The sequence below is a fragment of the Notolabrus celidotus genome, chromosome 14 (assembly GCF_009762535.1).
Source record: "Notolabrus celidotus isolate fNotCel1 chromosome 14, fNotCel1.pri, whole genome shotgun sequence".
NCBI classification, from domain to species: domain Eukaryota; kingdom Metazoa; phylum Chordata; class Actinopteri; order Labriformes; family Labridae; genus Notolabrus; species Notolabrus celidotus.
Genome location: NC_048285.1, coordinates 29,117,462 through 29,136,691, shown reverse-complemented (window position 1 = coordinate 29,136,691; position 19,230 = coordinate 29,117,462). Strand labels below are relative to the sequence as shown.

General features: G+C 40.2%; 1 protein-coding gene across 2 annotated transcripts in view; it reads right to left on the bottom strand.

The window, feature by feature from the left end:
• The window catches only part of LOC117825290, an 84,766-nt gene that overhangs the window by 32,986 nt on the left and 32,550 nt on the right, over positions 1-19,230 (bottom strand). For both annotated transcript variants that reach the window (XM_034701051.1, XM_034701052.1), the window contains exon 3: positions 13,835-13,928. In XM_034701051.1, coding sequence (XP_034556942.1) covers positions 13,835-13,928 — 94 coding nt within the window. The remainder of the gene's footprint in view (positions 1-13,834; positions 13,929-19,230) is intronic.

Below are 19,230 nucleotides of genomic sequence, written 5' to 3'. Positions count from 1 at the left end.
TGTAGTTAGCCTCTGTGTTATTATGAAGGGATGGATCTGAGGAGCAGTTTGCAGCCACCTGAATTAATATGGAGTGTGCAGCATCTTGTGAAATTATACTTAAGTATAGCTTTGATAAATAACTGAATACTCAATCTGTTATCACATCAGCACCACATTGTTATAAGAATCCGGACTCTGAATGGATTGTTTGAGACACTGAGTTAGGCTGATAGACAGCCTGTGCACGCTTCTGCATTCTGCAACAAACACTGTTTGTCCTCAGCTGTTGAGTTTCACTTTGCAAGATGATCCACGTTCCTCATTTCAGCGCCGGCAGCTGGCTGCTTTTCTTATATCACCCTATATGTTGTTGTTGTAGCCCACAGATGGATTAACCAGAGCCTGTAATTAAGACTTTTTTCTCATAACATTGCAACTCAATTCTCATTAGAATAAAGTTTATTCCTGAAGTCTGATTTTTTTTTCTTCCTTAATCCTCGGTCACACTATGTGATGGGACAAGGCGTTTGCAGTCCGGGCCCCACAGCTGTGGAATGAACTGCCAGAGGAAATTAAGTTGGCGAACTCTATGCTCTCTTTTAAATCATCGCTCAAAACATACTTTTATCGAAGAGCATTTCCTGATTTTATTTGATCAAGGTGTCTTGCACAGGGTCCTGCTTTTATTTTGCTTGTATTTTGCTTTTATGTGGTTTTTAGGTTTTTATGATTTCATGTTCTTTTAATAGCAATGACACTTGCACTGTCTGTATGGCTTCTTAAAGCTAGGGTTGGCAGTCTCAGAAAACTAGCATGAATTTGAATGTAGCTTTTCCTCAGGACTCCGTCTAACCCCTCCCCTCCTCCCTCAGAGCTCCTCCAAAACGACCCCCCCCCCGCTCACATGCACGAGCGCCGCTGACTTGCGACCATATGATGGTGACTGATTCAAAACCAGTCCTCACCAAAACATTATCATAGTGAAAAACACAAATAAATATGGCTGTTGTTAGTACTTACAACTGTCATTCTAGCATTATCCAGTTGTACCAGTGAAACGATATCAGGAGACAAATTATAATACTGTAACAGCTCTACTGTTTGTTAAATGTGTTCAGTGTAGATGTTCTTAATTCCTACAGTGTTGATGGTTAGTGAAGGCATCAGGAGAGGTGTAGAGAGTGTGAGCTGGAGAGAGGAGAGACAAGAGAAGTTCTTCATTCATTCAAACATTGATTGTTGCTTTGTTGGTTGTCGTGATCACAGCTGACAGTGACCGGTTACTAAAGATCAACGTGTTCACGAATCGGCTCGTCATCCCTACAGCGTCTGGACGGACGCTACAATACATCTACATTCTGGTGAGAGCTTTTTAGACTTTGATCCGGACTACAGTCCTGAGCAAAGCACCTCATCGGGTCAGAGGGGACAGGCCCAAGGTTGAGCGAGAGGGGCAGTCAGTAGAGTCAGGGGAAGCAGAGGCAGGAGACGGGGACGAGGAGTACACGCCGGGGAAATGTACGCAGGAGGCGGGCAGAATGGCAGGACGGGATTTGAATGGTTTAAAATTTTGGCACCCAAAAAAGGCTGATTGGTTGGTGTTTTCCCAGGTTTACTCTGGCTGTAGATAGCAGCTTTTCTTCCTTCTTTTTTAGGAACACATCATGTATTGATTGCCATCAGGACATAAAGATCATTTTAACCAGTATAACAAAAAGTGTATCTAAATCTGATTACCAACCCCAGCTTTAAATTGTTCTTTATTTTGCACGTGTCCTTGAGGCATTGTTAAGCACTTTATAACATAGTTTTTGAAAAGTGCTCTATAAATAAATATTATTATTTTTATCATTATTATTATTATTATTATTATGTAAACACATTTTTTACGTAGACAATTTTTCTGATTTTATCTGAATTTAATTTAATGTTGTTTTATTTTATTTTCACTGTCTTAAGAAATATATTTTCAAAGAATTGTATTCCTTTAGAGTTATTTTAAGGGAATTTTATGTCTTTTAAAATATGTTTTTTTTTCTTTATATTGACTTGTGTGTTTTTATGAACTGCCTTTTTTATTTTGCTGCCCATGTGACGCACTTTGTAACTTGGTTTTTGAAAAGTGCTCTACAAATACAATTATTATTGTTATTATTATTGATGTGTCTGAGGTATGTTGGATCTATGCTTTATGAATTACATTTATGTAGGTTAATCACAACCGCAGCAACTGTCATTATATGTCTATGTTTTTCTGTCCCTAATCTAAACACATTGATCTTGACTGTAATGAAATGTGATTTATAAATAAGATTATCATTGCTAACGGTGGTCAGATCACTTAATCTGCAGAGCATCATATTAAAGATGACATTATGAAACCTGATGAGTAAAGTATACGCATTATTTAAGAGTATTTCTTGTGCCGTCTTGAAACCAGTGCTCTAATTATTGAAATGATGACATTCTTTGTGCATTTTCTCCCATCAGCTGAAGAAGTTTGTCCCCCAGTGATGAGAGAGCAACTTTTTTTAAAACAAATTAGAGAGTCATTCATGTTAAAAGAGAGCAGGCACATTAAAAAAGAAATGAAGGGTGAAAATGATGGAACTAATCCTGTTTCACTTTAAATATATATGCATCAAAACAACATGAGTCACACCAGGAAAATGCACGTACACATCCTTTGTAACCCAAGGCACTTTTTTTTAAGGAGACATAAAAACAAGAGATGACACATTCATGACAGCTACTCCTTTTTTTTTTTTATAACCGTCAGCAGACTATGGGGGCTGAGGCATACATCTGAAGTTCTGCGTTTAAAATTCAAGGAGCAGGTTTGAGGTTTGAGCTGCATTTAAGAAAAATTGCAGGGGGTTAGTGGTCTTCTATGGTTTACCTTCCACAGGTGGCCGGTCTTAAAGTTTCTGCACAGCGTGCTCCTAATTGATCTGTCAAACTCTGTCACAACCACAATAAAAAGTTTGACGCCGCTGACAGCTAAGAACCTTTTAAGGGGTTTTTACGGTATATTCAAAAAAGGCTCTATACACGTCTCATGACAGGGCTGAATTCATTAATTTTTGAATGGCAACTGAACACTCTTAAAATCTTCATTTACCTTTGGTCAGACAGACAGAAAGGAAACAAAAGTGAAGGAAGTAAAAGACTTTCATGAAAACAAAGAAGTTATGAACGTGATAAATGAGATTTCTATAAAAGATGTTGAACAATGTGTTTCTGCTCCACAGCTCTGTGATGCTCAACCCATGAGAACTGAAGCCAATGCAGATGTGTTAAAAACTGGAGTTCATCTTAACCCCACTCTCATTCACCTCCACTGGCTCCCTGTAAAGTACCGCATCTCCTGTAAACTCCTCCTCCTCCTCCTCACCTACAAATCCCTGCATGCCCTTGCCCCCCCCAATACCGGGCTGACCTCCTCCACCAACCCACTCCATCCCAGAACCTAAGGTCTTCGGTCCTGGGTCTCCTCTCCATCCCCCGGACTATAAGCTGCAGACTTTTGGAGACAGAGCCTTCAGTGTGGCCGCCCCTACTCTGTGGAACTCTCTCCCTCCCGACATCCGCGGCGCCCCAACCCTGGACAGTTTTTAAAAAGCAGTCAAAACATACCTGTTCCTCAAGGCCTTTCCCCAGTAGCTAGTGTTGTCCCCACCTACTAGAGCTGTAATCGGGCCTTAAAAGTTAGACCCGACCCGACCCAACCCTGACAGAATTCTGCCCGAACCCGTCGGAACCTGAATGACCTATATTTTTTATAGCCCGAACCCCGACATTATTCATTACTGATCTGGCTAATTTTGCAAGTTTTGGGTAGGATGGTCTGTTGATCTTCCACCAGCCAAGAACATCAGTTTCATCTTTCATGACAGTCATTTTAAAGGTGACATATCATGCTTTTTTTCATCAGTATATATTGGTCTAAGAGGTCTCCAAAACATGTCTTTAAAGTTTATGCTCAAAAAAACACTTTGAAATCAGATTTTGGTCTGCCTGAAAAGCCCTCTTCTTCAGTCCTCCTCAGAACACTCTGTTTTCCCTCTGACCACGCCCCCTCAGGAAGTGGATGTGCCTCGGTTCTCCAGCACGTTGATCTAATGTTTACATGTTGGCTGAATATACACGGCTGCTCAGAGATCACGTTACTTCAACCCTCTGAATCTGATCCAGAATCTGATCCTGACAGAGAGGCGCCTGTAGCAGGACCTTTCTGAACGATTGGTCACAGATTTAGTGTTTCTTGTTGTTTTATTTATCAGTATGTAGACGTGTTTCTTGGGACACAGCTACAAACATCTAGCTATGTGGCTATGCTAACTAGCGCTAGCACTTATCCATGATAAATAAAAATCATCCACTAGATCTTCAAATCTGCAGACGTGGGGAGTAAAACCGACCTCTGCCAGAAAGGCAGCAGGACCTTTCTGAAGGATTGGTCACAGATTTAGTGTTTCTTGTTGTTTTATTTGTCAGTATGTTGACGTGTGTCTTGGTACACAGCTACAGCTACAACATGTAGCTATGTAGCTATGCTAACTAGCGCTAGCACTTATCCATGATAAATAAAAATCATCCACTAGATCTTCAAATCTGCAGACGTGGGGAGTAAAACCGACCTTTGTGTTTATTAAGACAGCCTACAACTAGCATGCCTCCCTCCTAAGCTCCTTGTTAGCACACATGTGCAGGTAATGAAAAAAGGAGGAGGGGATTCAGTATTATTTTTATACAGTCTATGGGCTGAACAAGCTGCAAGCTCTGACTCCGTGACAGACCGGATATTGTTGTTACGTATGAGCATGAGCATGTACGGCCTCCCTGTCTGAGTGTGGCAACATTCTCAGCTGGCTAAATTTTGGCCAGAGGAACGATGCGATCCTATAGAGGTCCAGTGCTCGTGCCGTTGACGCACGACTGCTTGCTGAGGGGAGTCCAGATTCACCGCTCATTTACCACGCAAGCCCGAGCCTGGCCCGAGCCTGTGTAAAATGATAGAAATTATGACCGTACCAGGGGTTGGACAAATATCTTCAGCTCTACCACCTACCCCCCTGACCCCCTACCTGACCCTGTGAAGCGACCTTGGGTTTCTTGAAAGGCGCTATATAAATCCCAGTTATTATTATTATTTGATACAAAAAACAAGGTAGTCTGGATAGCTCATTTCTCGATCAGCACACACTGTACGGGGTGAATTTTTCTTCACACCCCAGCAATTCCAAAGATATTGAGATTACAAGTCTTCTGATGAGAGGCACAGCTGACTTGATTGACAGGCGGGAACACTGTAGCTGTTGGCTAGGAGGCTCAAAGCCCGCCTCTTTACGTCACACTCGCTCGACAGCAGTTATGTTGAGTTCAACATTTCCAATATGGCTGCCGCCGCTGATTGGCCTCAAAACAGCGCATCAGAAACAGATGGGTGACATCACAGGTTAATATTCATACAGTCTATGGTGCTGCTCCATATAAGGGATCAAAATGCTTCCACAACGGATTGATCTCCATTTCCCTCTCTCTAAAAGAAGCGTGTGAATGACAGTGAAAATGGTCTGTGAGTGTTTTCATTCACATCACGAGGGAAGGTGAAAAATGTGGTAGAGCCGCAGCACCAGACCTGATCTGTGCTCATTTTTTCTGGAGCAGGACACGTGTGTTTGGAGCAGAACGACATCAGCCTCCTGCACGGTTATTATGTTTCTTGGCTCGCTCAGAAACACACAGCGAGTGTTTGTGATGTAGTGAGCGCAGAAGTTGATACTTTGGCTGCGTTGCCCGTGTTGCTCTGTGCATTGGGCAATGATAAAAACCACAGTGCTGCCAATTTCTTCAGGCCAGCCGAGTCACCTAGCAACTCATCATGAAATAAAGCTGTAATATCCAACTCTATCAGGCTCCTCTTATAATTATGTGATGAACTGCTTTACCTGCTGCCTGTGCGTCTTTTGTCATCTTAACTGAGTTCTTAAAATTAGGTTTCTATTGATGTTCGGGTCGTGCTGACTGGAGAGAAAACACACTTATCAGCAAACAGGAAAATCCAGTTTACTGTCTGTAAAGTAAATTTGAAGTTATCTAACACTCTGTCACTATTTCCTTCTTTTGTACACCTTTATTATTTTTAATCCAATCATTAGGATTCAGATTTGGCACAAACCCATAGGAAAATAAATTTAGAGAGGGGATCTCAAAAGTGTTTCATTTATGTCTCCTAGACAACAATGAGATCTGTTTGAAAGCAAAATGAGACTTTAGCTTATGTCTCCTGTTTCTCATTCTTGCCTTCAAAGGGAGATCTGGTCAAAATCTGAAATGATTCTCAGGTATTTCTCAAGTGTTGTGACTCCTTTTGAGTTCAGGTGGAGAAATCAGGGAGCTCTCTCAATTGTCTCAATCTAACCTCATCCATTTGTTTTTGTCAGACTCAGTTTTTGTGTCTCAAGTTGAGCTCAGATGGAGCAAAGAAAGAGCCTGAGCTCATCTTTTCATGAACATTTATAGTGCCCTGCAAAATTAAGATTTCAATGTAATTGTCCACAAACTTACAATTCTCATTAAAACATTTGAACCACTTGCAAGATCAGCTATTTAGATGTCAAATGATCTCTTCTTTGACTTCACACTATGGTCATTCCTTTACAAGTCTGTTTGAGAACAAAACAACTTCACAAAGATTTAGTGGATTTGAGAGAAACTGCAAAAGATAGAGATTTCATACCAGGTATTACAGACAATTTATTTAAAATATGGGCCGCAAAAGGGCCGACCAGATTTAGCCAGACTATTACAATTAAAGGGTGGATTCTTTTGAACGCTGGTGGCCTAGTGGTCTAAGCGCCCCACATACAGAGGCTACAGTCCTCGTCACAGGGGTCGCCGGCTCGATTCCCAGCCGGTCGACCATTTCCTGCATTTCCTTCCCCACTCACTACTCCCCACATTTGCTGTCTCTCTTCAGCTGTCCTGTCAAATAAAGGCAAAAAAGGCCAAAAATATATTTTGAAAAAAGAGAAGAAAATTAGCCATTAATGAGATCTCTCATTTAAAGGTGACATATCATGCAAAATGGACTTTTTAATGGTTCTCTACCTGAAATATGTGTCCCTGGCATGTCTACAAACCCCCCGAAAATGAAAAGAATCCATTCTGCCCCTGTTCTGATTTCTCCACCTTTCTGTAAATGTGTGATGAAACGAGCCGTTTCAGTTTTCAGTGTTTTCAACCCAACCCCTCCTCTGTTTTTCATTCCCTGCAAACATGTGTGCTAACAAGGAGCTTAGGAGGGAGGCATGCTAGTTGTAGGCTGTCTTAATAAACACAAAGGTCGGTTTTACTCCCCACGTCTGCAGATTTGAAGATCTAGAGGATTATTTTTATTTTTCATGGAAAAGTGCTAGCGCAAGTTAGCATAGCCACATAGCTAGATGTTCGTAGCTGTGTACCAAGACACGTCGACATACTGACAAATAAAACAACACGAAACACTAAATCTGTGACCAATCCTTCAGAAAGGTCCTTCTACAGGCGCCTCTCCTTCAGGATCAGATTCTGGATCAAATTCAGAGGGTTGAAGTAACGCGGGTCTGTGAGCAGCCGTGTATATTCAGCTAACATGTAAACATTAGATCAACGTGCTGGACAGCCGAGGACACATCCACTTCCTGAGGGGGCGTGGTCAGAGAGCTCATTCTCATTTAAAGGCACAGACACAGAAAACAGCCTGTTCTGAGCAGGGCTGAAAAAGAGGGGTTTACAGGCAGACCAAAATCTGATTTCAAAGTGGGTTTTTTTGAGCAATATACTTTAAAGACATGTTTTGGGGACCTCTTAGACCGATATATATTGATGAAAAAGAGCATAATATGTCACCTTTAAGTCTCAAATAAGACTCATGTCTCAACTATTTCTCCTTGTTAATTTTAGGAGAAACGAATGAGAACAATTTGAAACTTGAATGAGGCTGAAGTGAGAATCTCAATTTTGTCACCGGGGACTTAGAAGAGAAAGCCTTGAGCAGTAAAATCTTCCTCTGGGAGAGACAAAAATAAATCAACAGCTTCTGTCTATAGAGCTGAGAGAAAAAAAAAATGTAGAAACGTTTTCTTCTGAAGTTATTCTGCGGCGTTACACCGTGTAATCATCATCTGCTGTCTCTTCAGAGGCTGATAATCTCTGACAGGGTGATTGACAGGTTGTGAGGCAGGAACTTGTCCAGATTAAGGCATTGTTGTAGACTTTGTGTTTAAAAGTTGTTCATCACATCGTCCTTTAATGACGCAGTTTGAAACTATTCTGCACATGATGAAATAAATAATGACTCAATGTTCAAGGGGGCCAGCCGCTGTTACATCATGATCTTCTGTGCAGTTTTTATTACAGCCCAAATAGTGAGACAAACCCCGGACCTTGAAGCTGTTTGGGTCTGTTATTACATTTATTCTCTTGTGCACATGCCCTCTCGTATAACGCTGATGCTTCTTGTTTATGCGTCAGTGATTATTGTTCCTTCATGCAGACTTTACCCATCATGTCATGAACCGTCTGTGATATTTTTTCCTTTTGCTTACTTTTTATTTTTGCGCATGTAAGCTTGCTGAGCATGCAGCTTTTCTTTTTTTTTTTCTAAAGCATCTCCGGCCATTAAAGGGAACACATTAAATCCTGTTAAGTGTCTATTAAAGCCTCATCTTTCTACTAATCACCAGAGAGGATGGCATTAGCTGCCTTGCTCAAGCACTCCTCTGCAGTACTCATTCAGGGAGGAGAGGACATTACCTTCCCCTCCTCCATTACTTTCTGCGCCCAGCTGTCCGGGAGCCTGACCTTGAAGCTATAAAGAGTATCATAAAGTTGGATTTAAAATCTCAGCAGTGCTGATGAGCTTTGGCCAACTCCGGGGTTAGGTGAATCTTCAATTATTCACATTCTAATAACTCTTTTTTACACGTTATCTCCCCCGATTTGGAACGGCCAATTATTCTGCAACACAGTCCTTGACAACAGTTAAGGTCTCAGACAGCCCACTGCAAACTCTCTGGACTCGTGCTCACTGAACCGGCTGTCTAATATCCACACATCATAAACTATGTTGCACTTGTTTGTTTGTGTAATGGACAAATCAGCAAACAGCAGACACTGGAAAGCCACTGGGACGGTTGATGCAAAACCACGAAAGTCTGACGAGTCCTTAACACAGAGTACCGACACCATGCTGTTGCATCACGGCATTATAAAGATTGTGCCTTAATGTAAGCTAGACAAGAGAACGTTGTTCTCCAATATGAAAGTTGGTCACACAAACTCAGGGCCAATTATCAAAGGAGCTGTGTGCAGACTGAGTGCAGCTATTAAAGCTAAGTTTTCACATTTCAGAGGAAGGCTGTGGGATATTTTGTGACACAATCCAAGATGCATTCATCAGTTTGTGATGCAGTTTTGTAACTATGGTTTGTGTACACACACAGAGAGAGTGGTGCAATGGCTATGTTGCCTTCACTGTGTCTCCATCAGACCACAAGCTGAGTCCTGAATCCACAGTAAAGGGCAATATATATTATTCCTGTTATATCACTTTTATATTTAATCATTTAAGTTCATTTGCAAAGTAATAATTTACATAGATAGTTAATTTATAAGGATACAGATACATATATAAATGTATTAATAGGTGGTAAAAGGTTAAAGTTTAGTATGCTGTTAAGTATTTTCTCATAATATTAAAAAGGTATTTGGATTTGTGACATAGAATGTCATGTGTTGGAATGGTGGCTGAATCATGCATGCTGTAACCCGCCCCCTTTAAAGGTTTGTTGATCTCCATAGAAGATTAGTTTTGGAATTAATGAGGGGACAGTTAGGCAAGGAGAGAGTGAAGCCACATGGTTTTTGACTTCTCTCTTTTTCTCACTCTCTTTTAGGATTTGTGGATAAAAACATGGAAAATGGACACCTTTCTGTATTTGTTTTATTTTTGATTTAAGTAAACGGCTTAAACTTTTATAGAGTGATCCTATTGAGTTATAGGGAAATTCAAGAAAGGGATTTTTGAGAGTGTCAAAACTAAGGCTGATCACCCGCACAGAGGTGATCAGACTGGGACAACAGAATGACACAAACAATCAAATGCAAAAAGAAACAGAAAAACATTTTGTTTTAGGTTTTCAAGAATAGTTTCCTGGAGACTTTAGAGTACTCAGTTATTCAATATGCTGACATCAGCTTTATGGAGATGCCAAATTCCTCTTCCAGGACCTAGAACTTCCCCACAGTGCCAAAACTACTACCAACTGACAACTGTAAATATAAGGAGGAAGATGAGGAACACCTGACCCAAAAATACAGCCGAGCTGACGGCTGCTATCTATTCAACCTGATTTTAGTCAATCAATCAATCAATCAATCAGACTTTATTTATAAAGCGCTTTTCATACAATGACATTGTAACACAAAGTGCTGTACAAGAAAAACAACTTAAAATAGAATAAATTAAGAAAAAGATCCCACCCCCAAACCCACCCCACAATCCTAAGGTTAACAACACAATATGCAACAAAAGTAATAAAAACAATAAAAATAAATAAATAAATAAATAAATAAATCTAAATAATTTGCTGAACGAACTGAGGAAACGCTCTCATGTTATCTTAATGAGGAAACACTGGAGGTAAAATAAGATGTTAAAACTCAAAACAGGAAATTAAAATCACCAAAGTAAAATACATTTCTAAGATAATAAAAGACTAAAATATTAAACCATTAAAAGAAAATAAGATGCAAGACTTAAAATAAATAAATAAGTAAATAAATAAATAAAGTAGAATAAAAGTGACTACATTTGAAATAGATAATAAATAAATAAATAAATAAAAACTGTTAAGAATAAAAATAAAACTTAATTAAAAGCAAGACTAAAAAGGTAGGTCTTGAGTTTGCTTTTAAAATAATAACACCTCAGCAGTATCACAGGCTGGTCGCCTCCATGCCACTCCCCACTGATCCAGTCATTTGTAATAAAAGAGAAATATTAAGTGGGCAAATAGCTGTACTTTTCAGAGGTTGTGCATTTAGTTCATTTTAAATCCTTCTTTTAATTGATCTCAGGAAAAATTTTGATGATTTGAGATGCTGGATTTCTGATTTTCATGAGCGCTAAGCTCATACAGTCTTGAAATATTTCCCTTGAAGTGTCACGAATAAACAAATTAAATGAAAGTTTAACTTTTTGGATTAAATCATGAAAACAGAGAACTATTTCAGAACATTGTAATTTGTAGTTTGAACTTTACTCATAGTTACAGAGTGAGTATGAGCAGGTTTGAGGGTTTAGTGTGTTCAGCGCGTTGTTTAGACTTTAAGACATGCCAAAAGTGTTTACTGCCTCTTTCAACCTGCAGGGATAAAAGTTCACCAGGAGGGCACACACACACACACATACCTACACACACCTACATCCACACCCACACACACCTTGATGTGAGCCCCAACCTCTGCATGTTTATACATCAAAGCAGTATCTCTGCCGGGGATTGAACACTGGTCTTTACAGAAGCTGTGAGTATTTTGCTTTCCCCCACAGATCAGTGATGTTTGGAAAGTGTGATATCAGTAAATTCTGCTCACTAATCCACTCCATGTTGATATTTCAGTTTGTCTCCGTCTCTGGGGTTTAAAGACAAACAATGCGCTGAAATGAAGCTGTTTATCAGACTCCAGTGTACTTTACAATCTACACTATATATTTGATAAACCCAATAAACTGAATCAATACAATAAAAGGCAAACAACAAACACATCTCACGCTGGATATACCCGGACTGTGATGTCACCTGCACTCACTGTTAATCCAGGAATACAGACCGGCTCTCACCACGCAGGATGTTCTAATTAAAACATATCTGCTGCACACACACTGAGGTCAGTACTCATGTATTTAAATAACCCACTTAATGTTACTTTACTTACTAAGGAGGAAGTGAAGTAGTGATAGTAATTACATTGTAATTACACTACATGTTAGTGGCTTCCCTTGGACAAAGACATGTTTCTAAATTGAGAAAGCCAAGCACCCTAAGCTGAATGTACTGTAACTGGATTGTTGAAGGAACTGTGGAACAAGAGCCAGTCCAGAGAGGAGGAGGAGGAACACTCAGAGAGATTCATAAGATTAAAAAAAATCGTCTTCAACATGTGGAAAAATTATCACTAATTTGACATTTTCCTGTATTTTGATGATTATTCCTGCCAGATCTAAGAGATAAAAAGTAGGGATGCACGATAAATATCGGTGTTGAGAATCATCAGTCTGATATTGAAAAATTTACCGATAACAAGAGCCAACTCAAATAAACCAAGATTGCTCTGATTACGTCCCTTTCGTCTTGCCTGTGCTGCATCACAGACTGTATAAATACGGCAGCATGCTGTTGTCGCGATCAAGACGTCATACTACTGTGCATGCAGGTAAACATGGCACCAGTGTGGGCTTTCATTACTACCTGCGACGAAGACAACGCGATTGCAATTTGCAATAAATGTTCAGCCGAAGTTCAGAGAGGAGGGAAAAGGAGCGTGACTTACAACACATCAAACCTTATAAGTTACCTAAAGCGTCATCATCGCTACGACGGTGTATGGAAGGAATACGAAGAGGCTAAATCTGCTGCGGCTAAATCTGCTGCGGCTAATGCTACCGAACCACCAGCCGCGAGCAAGAAGTCATCTGGGGCCGGTCTTGTACCTATCAACGAGGCATTTGAAATGACAAATAAGTTTGACAGAGACGCCTACATCCACACGAGAAGTAACAGAAAGGCTGCGGGAGAGGAGTGAGAGCAGCCGGGAGGACCATGGCTCAAAGGGTAAGAGAATTTGAATATTGGTTTCTGTCTGAAAAGTTGGGGGCATCTACAAGATTTGATGGGGGCTGTACAAAAATCCAATTCTAATAATGCTGCTGTTTGAAATGTGAAATGAGAGTGTAGCTGCTTATTATCTGTCAGTAATAGAAAATGGAAATGAATTGTCTAAATAAAGTGAATGACAATAAAAGAGAACTAATCTTGGGGTAAAGTTTTAATCCTCAATCACAGTTGTTATGGACATTCAGGGATTTATATATTTTTATTTTATTTATATTTCATTTAAAAAAAGGTAAAAACCTTTGCTCCTCACTCAGGTACCACAGATGAGTCGCAGGCAAAGAGGACCAGGACAGACTGGAACAACATTTTCTGCTGCTGCACATGTGATGCACTTTTCAGGACTTTATTGCACTGACTGTTGTTTTGTAAAAACTTAAGACTTTTGAATTGACTAAAGCACTTTATTTTTGTATTGACTGATGCATTTGGTTTTCTTTAAACTAATAAATGTTTATTTTTTGGGAGACTGAACTGTTGTTGTTGTTGTGATTACAGCTATAGTAATATCAGATACATAATTTGTTTAGGTCAAAGGCAGAGCCATGATGTTGAATTCATCTTGGCACACTAGCCTAGCCTTTCTTTCCGTCAGGTGAGTATAGACTATTAAAAAAACTGATATCGGTTATCGGTATCGGTGGAAAAAAACACTTATCGTGCATCCCCAATAAAAAGCACTCTCCCTTTTCAAGAGATGTTGAAGGAAACGCTCTGCCACATCAGTATCAGGAGAATAATTGTGAATGCTCTAACTTAGATGGAATGCATTTTGTAACTTATCCAACCTCGATTCTGCAAAACGTTTCTCAGAAAAGAGGCAGACTCTTTAAAGTTGTGAGACTTTAACACAGATCAGCCAGAGAGGAAAAGAAAAAAAGGAGGAAGAAGGAGGAGGAGGCAGATCTTACCTGGATGTCATCAGATGTCAAGTGTCCCTTCATGTCACTGTTCTTCTTCTTAGGTGGGGGCGGGGCAGGTTTGTGAGCAGGTGGGAGGTCGGTCCTGTTAAGAGAGCGAGAAGATAACATGACACTCAGCACAGTGAGGGACGGCCTCTTCCTTCCTTTCCTCACCTTCTACAGCACTCTATAATGAGAAGTCCTGCCTGCACTTGCCTTTTTCACTCTTTCCTCGGATTTTGAAAGATCTCGTGTTGGTGGCTTTGTTGCGGCGGCAGCCATTCCCCCCTGCCCTTTCAAAGGCTCTCGCTGGAGAGACACTGTGCTAATGAGAGTGGGCTGTAATTGGACACTGAGGTGAAGGGGGTTGGGGATGGAGGGGGTATAGGGGGGCAGGGAGAAGGGCATGTGTGAGTCAAGTCCTGAGGGTGGATGGAGCCTCATAAAAGCGTGCCGAGCGGACAAACACCCTGCCAACTGTGCGGGGCCTCTGTTTGTGCGACACGAGCTGTGACTGAGAGCTCAGCAGGCTGCTTCACCTTTACCTGCATCCCTGCTACTAACAACCCCTGATCCCAAGACGCTCATCACCCCACCCCTCTGTTGACACACCTGGGGAAGAACAAAGCCTCAGCAGCAGAACACCTGTGCTCATTTACATGCTGCCATTAGCTGACAGTAAACAACTATTTTCTCTTCAAATCAACAGAGGAAATTTCACTGGCGATAAAGGCCACCCCGGCACACAGTCGATGTTGATGTGATTATAAAAGGAGAATTAAAAAGAGAGCAGGAGAGACAGCCGTAATTGAAGGCTTGATGTTGAAGTTGTTTGAAGTGCATCCCGATAATTATTTCAGACAAGGAAGCAGAAGGCTTGTTGCTGCGGAATCGCTACAAAGAAAAACCCCTTCCCTCAAACATGCTGGCAGTCAGATGTCATCTGCCGCCTTCTGACATGATATCAGGAGTGATCAAAGATAATGAAGTGGAGCACAGACACTGAGCTGTGTACCTACATGCATTATCTGCAGCTCCTTCCCCGCCTCCCCATTCGCACTGGTTCACGTCCTGATTGAATAACATGACCTTTCCGCAAGGCCAAGCCGGCGTTTTAATGTGCAGAAAATTTGTGCATGAGTGCACCTCTTAACTCTTTCTTTCACGCTCATTATTTCCAGTCCGTATCACCTTGTCTCCAGACAGGGCTGCCGTGCCACTGCCAGATTTCGCGTGGCACCCTCTCCAGCCCGCCTGCAGCACAGAGACACAGCGAGGAGCACACAGAGAGGCGGCGTGCAGCAAGCTCCCCTTCGTCTACAATAACCTCTTCCAATCGCTGAGTCTTCGCAGCAGAGGCATCCATTTTGTCAGAGATGGATAATTATGAAGTCTCATGGAAATGTGGTTTTCTGCAGGTACAACAGCAGCTCATTATAAAGCATTGTAATCCGTTGCTGATTGAGTGGATTCTGATACGGGTGAGAACTTTTAAAAGACGCTCTGAGAGATGACATGATCGTTCTTTCAAAGCGTGTGAGAGAAAATGTAATTTCCAGCCTTTTGCTGCTCTCTGAACAAACCGAGACTCTGAATCTTGACATTGTTTTAATTTGCAGAAACAAAAGCCGCCATGTTCTCATATAATTGCTATTTTATTACAGAATCCTGCAGGAACATCCAACATTTGATGCAATATTCTCTCTTAAACACAAATCAGTCTCATATCTTCATGTTGGACCTGCTGTATACAAACAAGGATGAATTGCACATGTTTATGTACGATGCTGCATTTGCATTCAAACCCTGCAGCGTTTTGAAACTAACATTTGATCCCACAGGACCCCTGATGATTGCATTTCATTGCACATTATGTGGAGGAGGCAGTTCAAACAGGTAGTGTGTTGGGGCCCTCACATGCAGAATGAGTTTATTAAATCTGACCAAACATGAAGAAATTCTCTCTCGCCTCCCCGCGGTAACCACTCTCTCTCTCTCTCTCTCTCTCTCTCTCTCCCTTTAGTGATTGAATTCAGCTACGTCTGCAGTCACGTCATTCATGAGCAGCCGCCTCGGGAGACTTGTCAGCGTGCAAACTGTCACTAGTGGGTGACACAATAGCAGGAAAAAACAGGGTGAAGGGTGTCATCACTAAGCGGCGTGTGTATGTAGAGCGAGCAAACATTGTGTGAGCAGATTCACGTGTGGTGAGACAAACACAGGATGTGTGAGCTCGAGCTGTGGACTGATTTTGTGCTACTGACTGTTTCAACAAAGTGTTAGCCTTTAAAATATAGAGGTGAGCGCATTTATTGACATTGACTGGGACTGTTTCCTCACATCAAACAAACTGATGCTGGAAAATGACATCTAATTGTATTTGGGGGAAAAAGGAAAAAGCTTGATAGGAGGAGGAGGATCTACTTTTTCATGGTTTGTTTGTTGTTCCTCAAACTCCCTCATCTTTATCCACAACTATTTTTTATTTCAGCAGCTTTAAAGCAGCTGTAAGATTTGTATATGTCTTAAATATGTAGTCTTATATTTATCTATCTTTATTTTTACTTATGTTAACGTATTATTGATTGTACTTTTGTCTGGGTTGCTGCAACAACCAAATTTCTCCACGGGGATCAATAAAGTAGGGGAGAACGGGGTTGGTTGTCACACGGGTTGGTTGGCACACTCATTATATCTCACCACCAGAGGGCGCTGTCTCTCAAATTGGGGTATGGACATTTCCAAATTTCTTCTAGGCTTTTAAACGATGGGTTTATAACAAAACAAGTGTTACCCTTACAAAGTGTGAGGGGAAAGCTATAGTTTAGGTTTTTATAAGCTAGCTAACTACTTGTTAGACGGCTATTAGCCTTGATGCTAGCAAAAAAATCCAGTTGGGGTTGGTTGTCACATTGCCTATTTGTTTTGTTCTTTATGTTGTTCTATAGGCTGGCCTAAAGATGTGTTTCCTGTTCATGTCCCTTGCTCATTTTATGTTAAAATGCATTAAGTTATGTAGGCCTATCACTTGTCAGTGCAATTCAACTTTCAAATTTAGTTCTGCCTTGCCCTTTTAAAAAGATTTTTCCCATTGAAATACCATTGTGACAACCAACCCCATAGTGTGTGACAACCAACCCCACAGTGTGTGACAACCATCCCCAGAGTGTCTTTGATAGTTAATTGCCTCTTTGTTACAATGAGTTGGAAAATGAGAGGGATACGAATTTCAAGCCAACACCTTAAGCTTCAATTTAATGTAGGAATGACTATTGAAAGATGTTTTGATGATGAGCAATCATCAAAACAGTAAAAAGTGTGACAACCAACCCCGTTCTCCCCTAATATCTTATTTAATATCTTATCTTATCTTAAGAAGCTCCTGGGCTCCTTCTGTCCTGGGCTGTCCTCTGGACTCCATAGAGGAGGTGGGTGAGAGGAGGATGTTAGCCAAGCTGACATCCATCATGGGCAATCCCTCTCTCACTCCCTGCATGAGACTGTGGGGTCCCTGCAGCAGCTCCTTCAGCAGCAGACTGAGACTCCCACCCTGCAGGACGGAGCGCTACCGCAGGTCCTTCATCCCATCTGCAATCAGACTGTTTAACACCAGCACTGCTGTGTCCCGTTAATCATCTGTTCTCATCTTTCATTCCACTACATGGAAGTTACTATGTGACAAATAACTATTGTATCCATCTGAATCACACTGTTCTTCATACTGTGTATGTTTTTTTTAAATAAGCTGGTGCAATTTTTATCGTGCAATAACTTTCCTATCTATTTATCAGATAGAAATGTACGGTGTGGAAACATCTGTAATAGTTGCAATTTTTTATTTCATTCTATTTTATTCTATTCTATTTTATTTTATTTCATTTTGCTCTATTTTATTTTATTCTATTTCATTTTATTTTATTCTATTTTATTTTATTCTATTTAATTTTATTTTGTTCTATTTTATTTTATTCTATTTTATTTTATTCTACTTTATTTTATTTTGTTCTATTTTATTTTATTTTGTTCTATTTTATTTTATTCTATTTTATTTCATTTTATTTTATTTTGTTATATTTTATTTTATTTTGTTCTATTTTATTTTATTTTATTCTATTTTATTTTATTTTGTTTTATTCTATTTCATTCTATTCTATTTTATTTTATTCTATTTTACCTTTATCATTGCTATTATTATTGTTATTATTTTTTAACTATGTTAGTACATTGTTGTATTCCCCTGTCCCGTGTTGTAAGCTGCTGTAACAAAAGAATTTCCCCCAATGGGGGACAAATACAGTATATCTTATCTTATCTTATCTCCTCTCTTTGCTCTGAGTATCAAACTACAGGACTGTAGTGTCCAGTAGCACGCTCCAAACCTCAACAAATCCAAGCATGCATTATAACTTTTTGGTCAGCATCAAATGATGACTCAGTTTTAGTGATTTATTGTTCAGTTATAATAATGTTGAACTCACCAAAGTCAAATCTGAGAACAGAGTGAACACAGAAACATCACTTCAATCCGATGTGCCAAGAAAATAAGCGGTCAGATGTTCAGACAGATTTTGAAATAAACCGACAGTTTAGACAGATTAACCCACTTTTTTGAAGAGCTGAAACCAAAAGTGAACACATGTGAGATATTGTTTTAAATCCCTGATTGTAGGGAGTCTATTTGAGTGCAGTGTCATAAAGATGTCTGGGGAACTTTAACGTTTACAACAGATTTCTGCTGAAAATGATTTCACCATTCTTCTGTTTTTCTTTTCTTTCCCTCTGAATTTTGGCCGGACTGCGCGCTCGTGTTTCTTGTCCCATCTGATATTTCGTCAATGACGTCACCACATTGTCAGATCTCAGCAGAAAACATGGACAGAAATATTGCAGATAAGGATTATGGCTTGAACCGAGAAAATGGGAGCCAAAATGTAACAGCTTGAAATAATCTCTTTTACAGAGAGGGAGAGAAAATACACACAGATTTAACTTTTTTTGTTTTTAAGATGTTCCTGAGGCTTACAAACGTTGACCTGAGCATATTTTAAATCTTTTCAAAGCCCCAAGGACCTCCCCTTTTTTTCTCATCAACTGCAGGGTGGGAAAGAACGTACATAGACAAAGCACGTGGACATCTTCACCTGATTTAACCCGGGATTGTATATTTAAATTGACGCCACATGTATTAACAGACTATGAAGCCAAAGTAATTGGAGCTCCCCCTGCTGACTGACTGCAGTATAGGTCATTAACCCCGCCTCCTCCATGTTAACAGTTGGGACATGGGGCAAACTGTAAAATTAAAGTTAAAGTTTTAGTCAACTTGTTTATTAAAGCTCTTTTTATGCTGATTTATGTCCACATGTTCATTTTTCTGACAGTTTCAGAAAAAACTATGTCAAAAA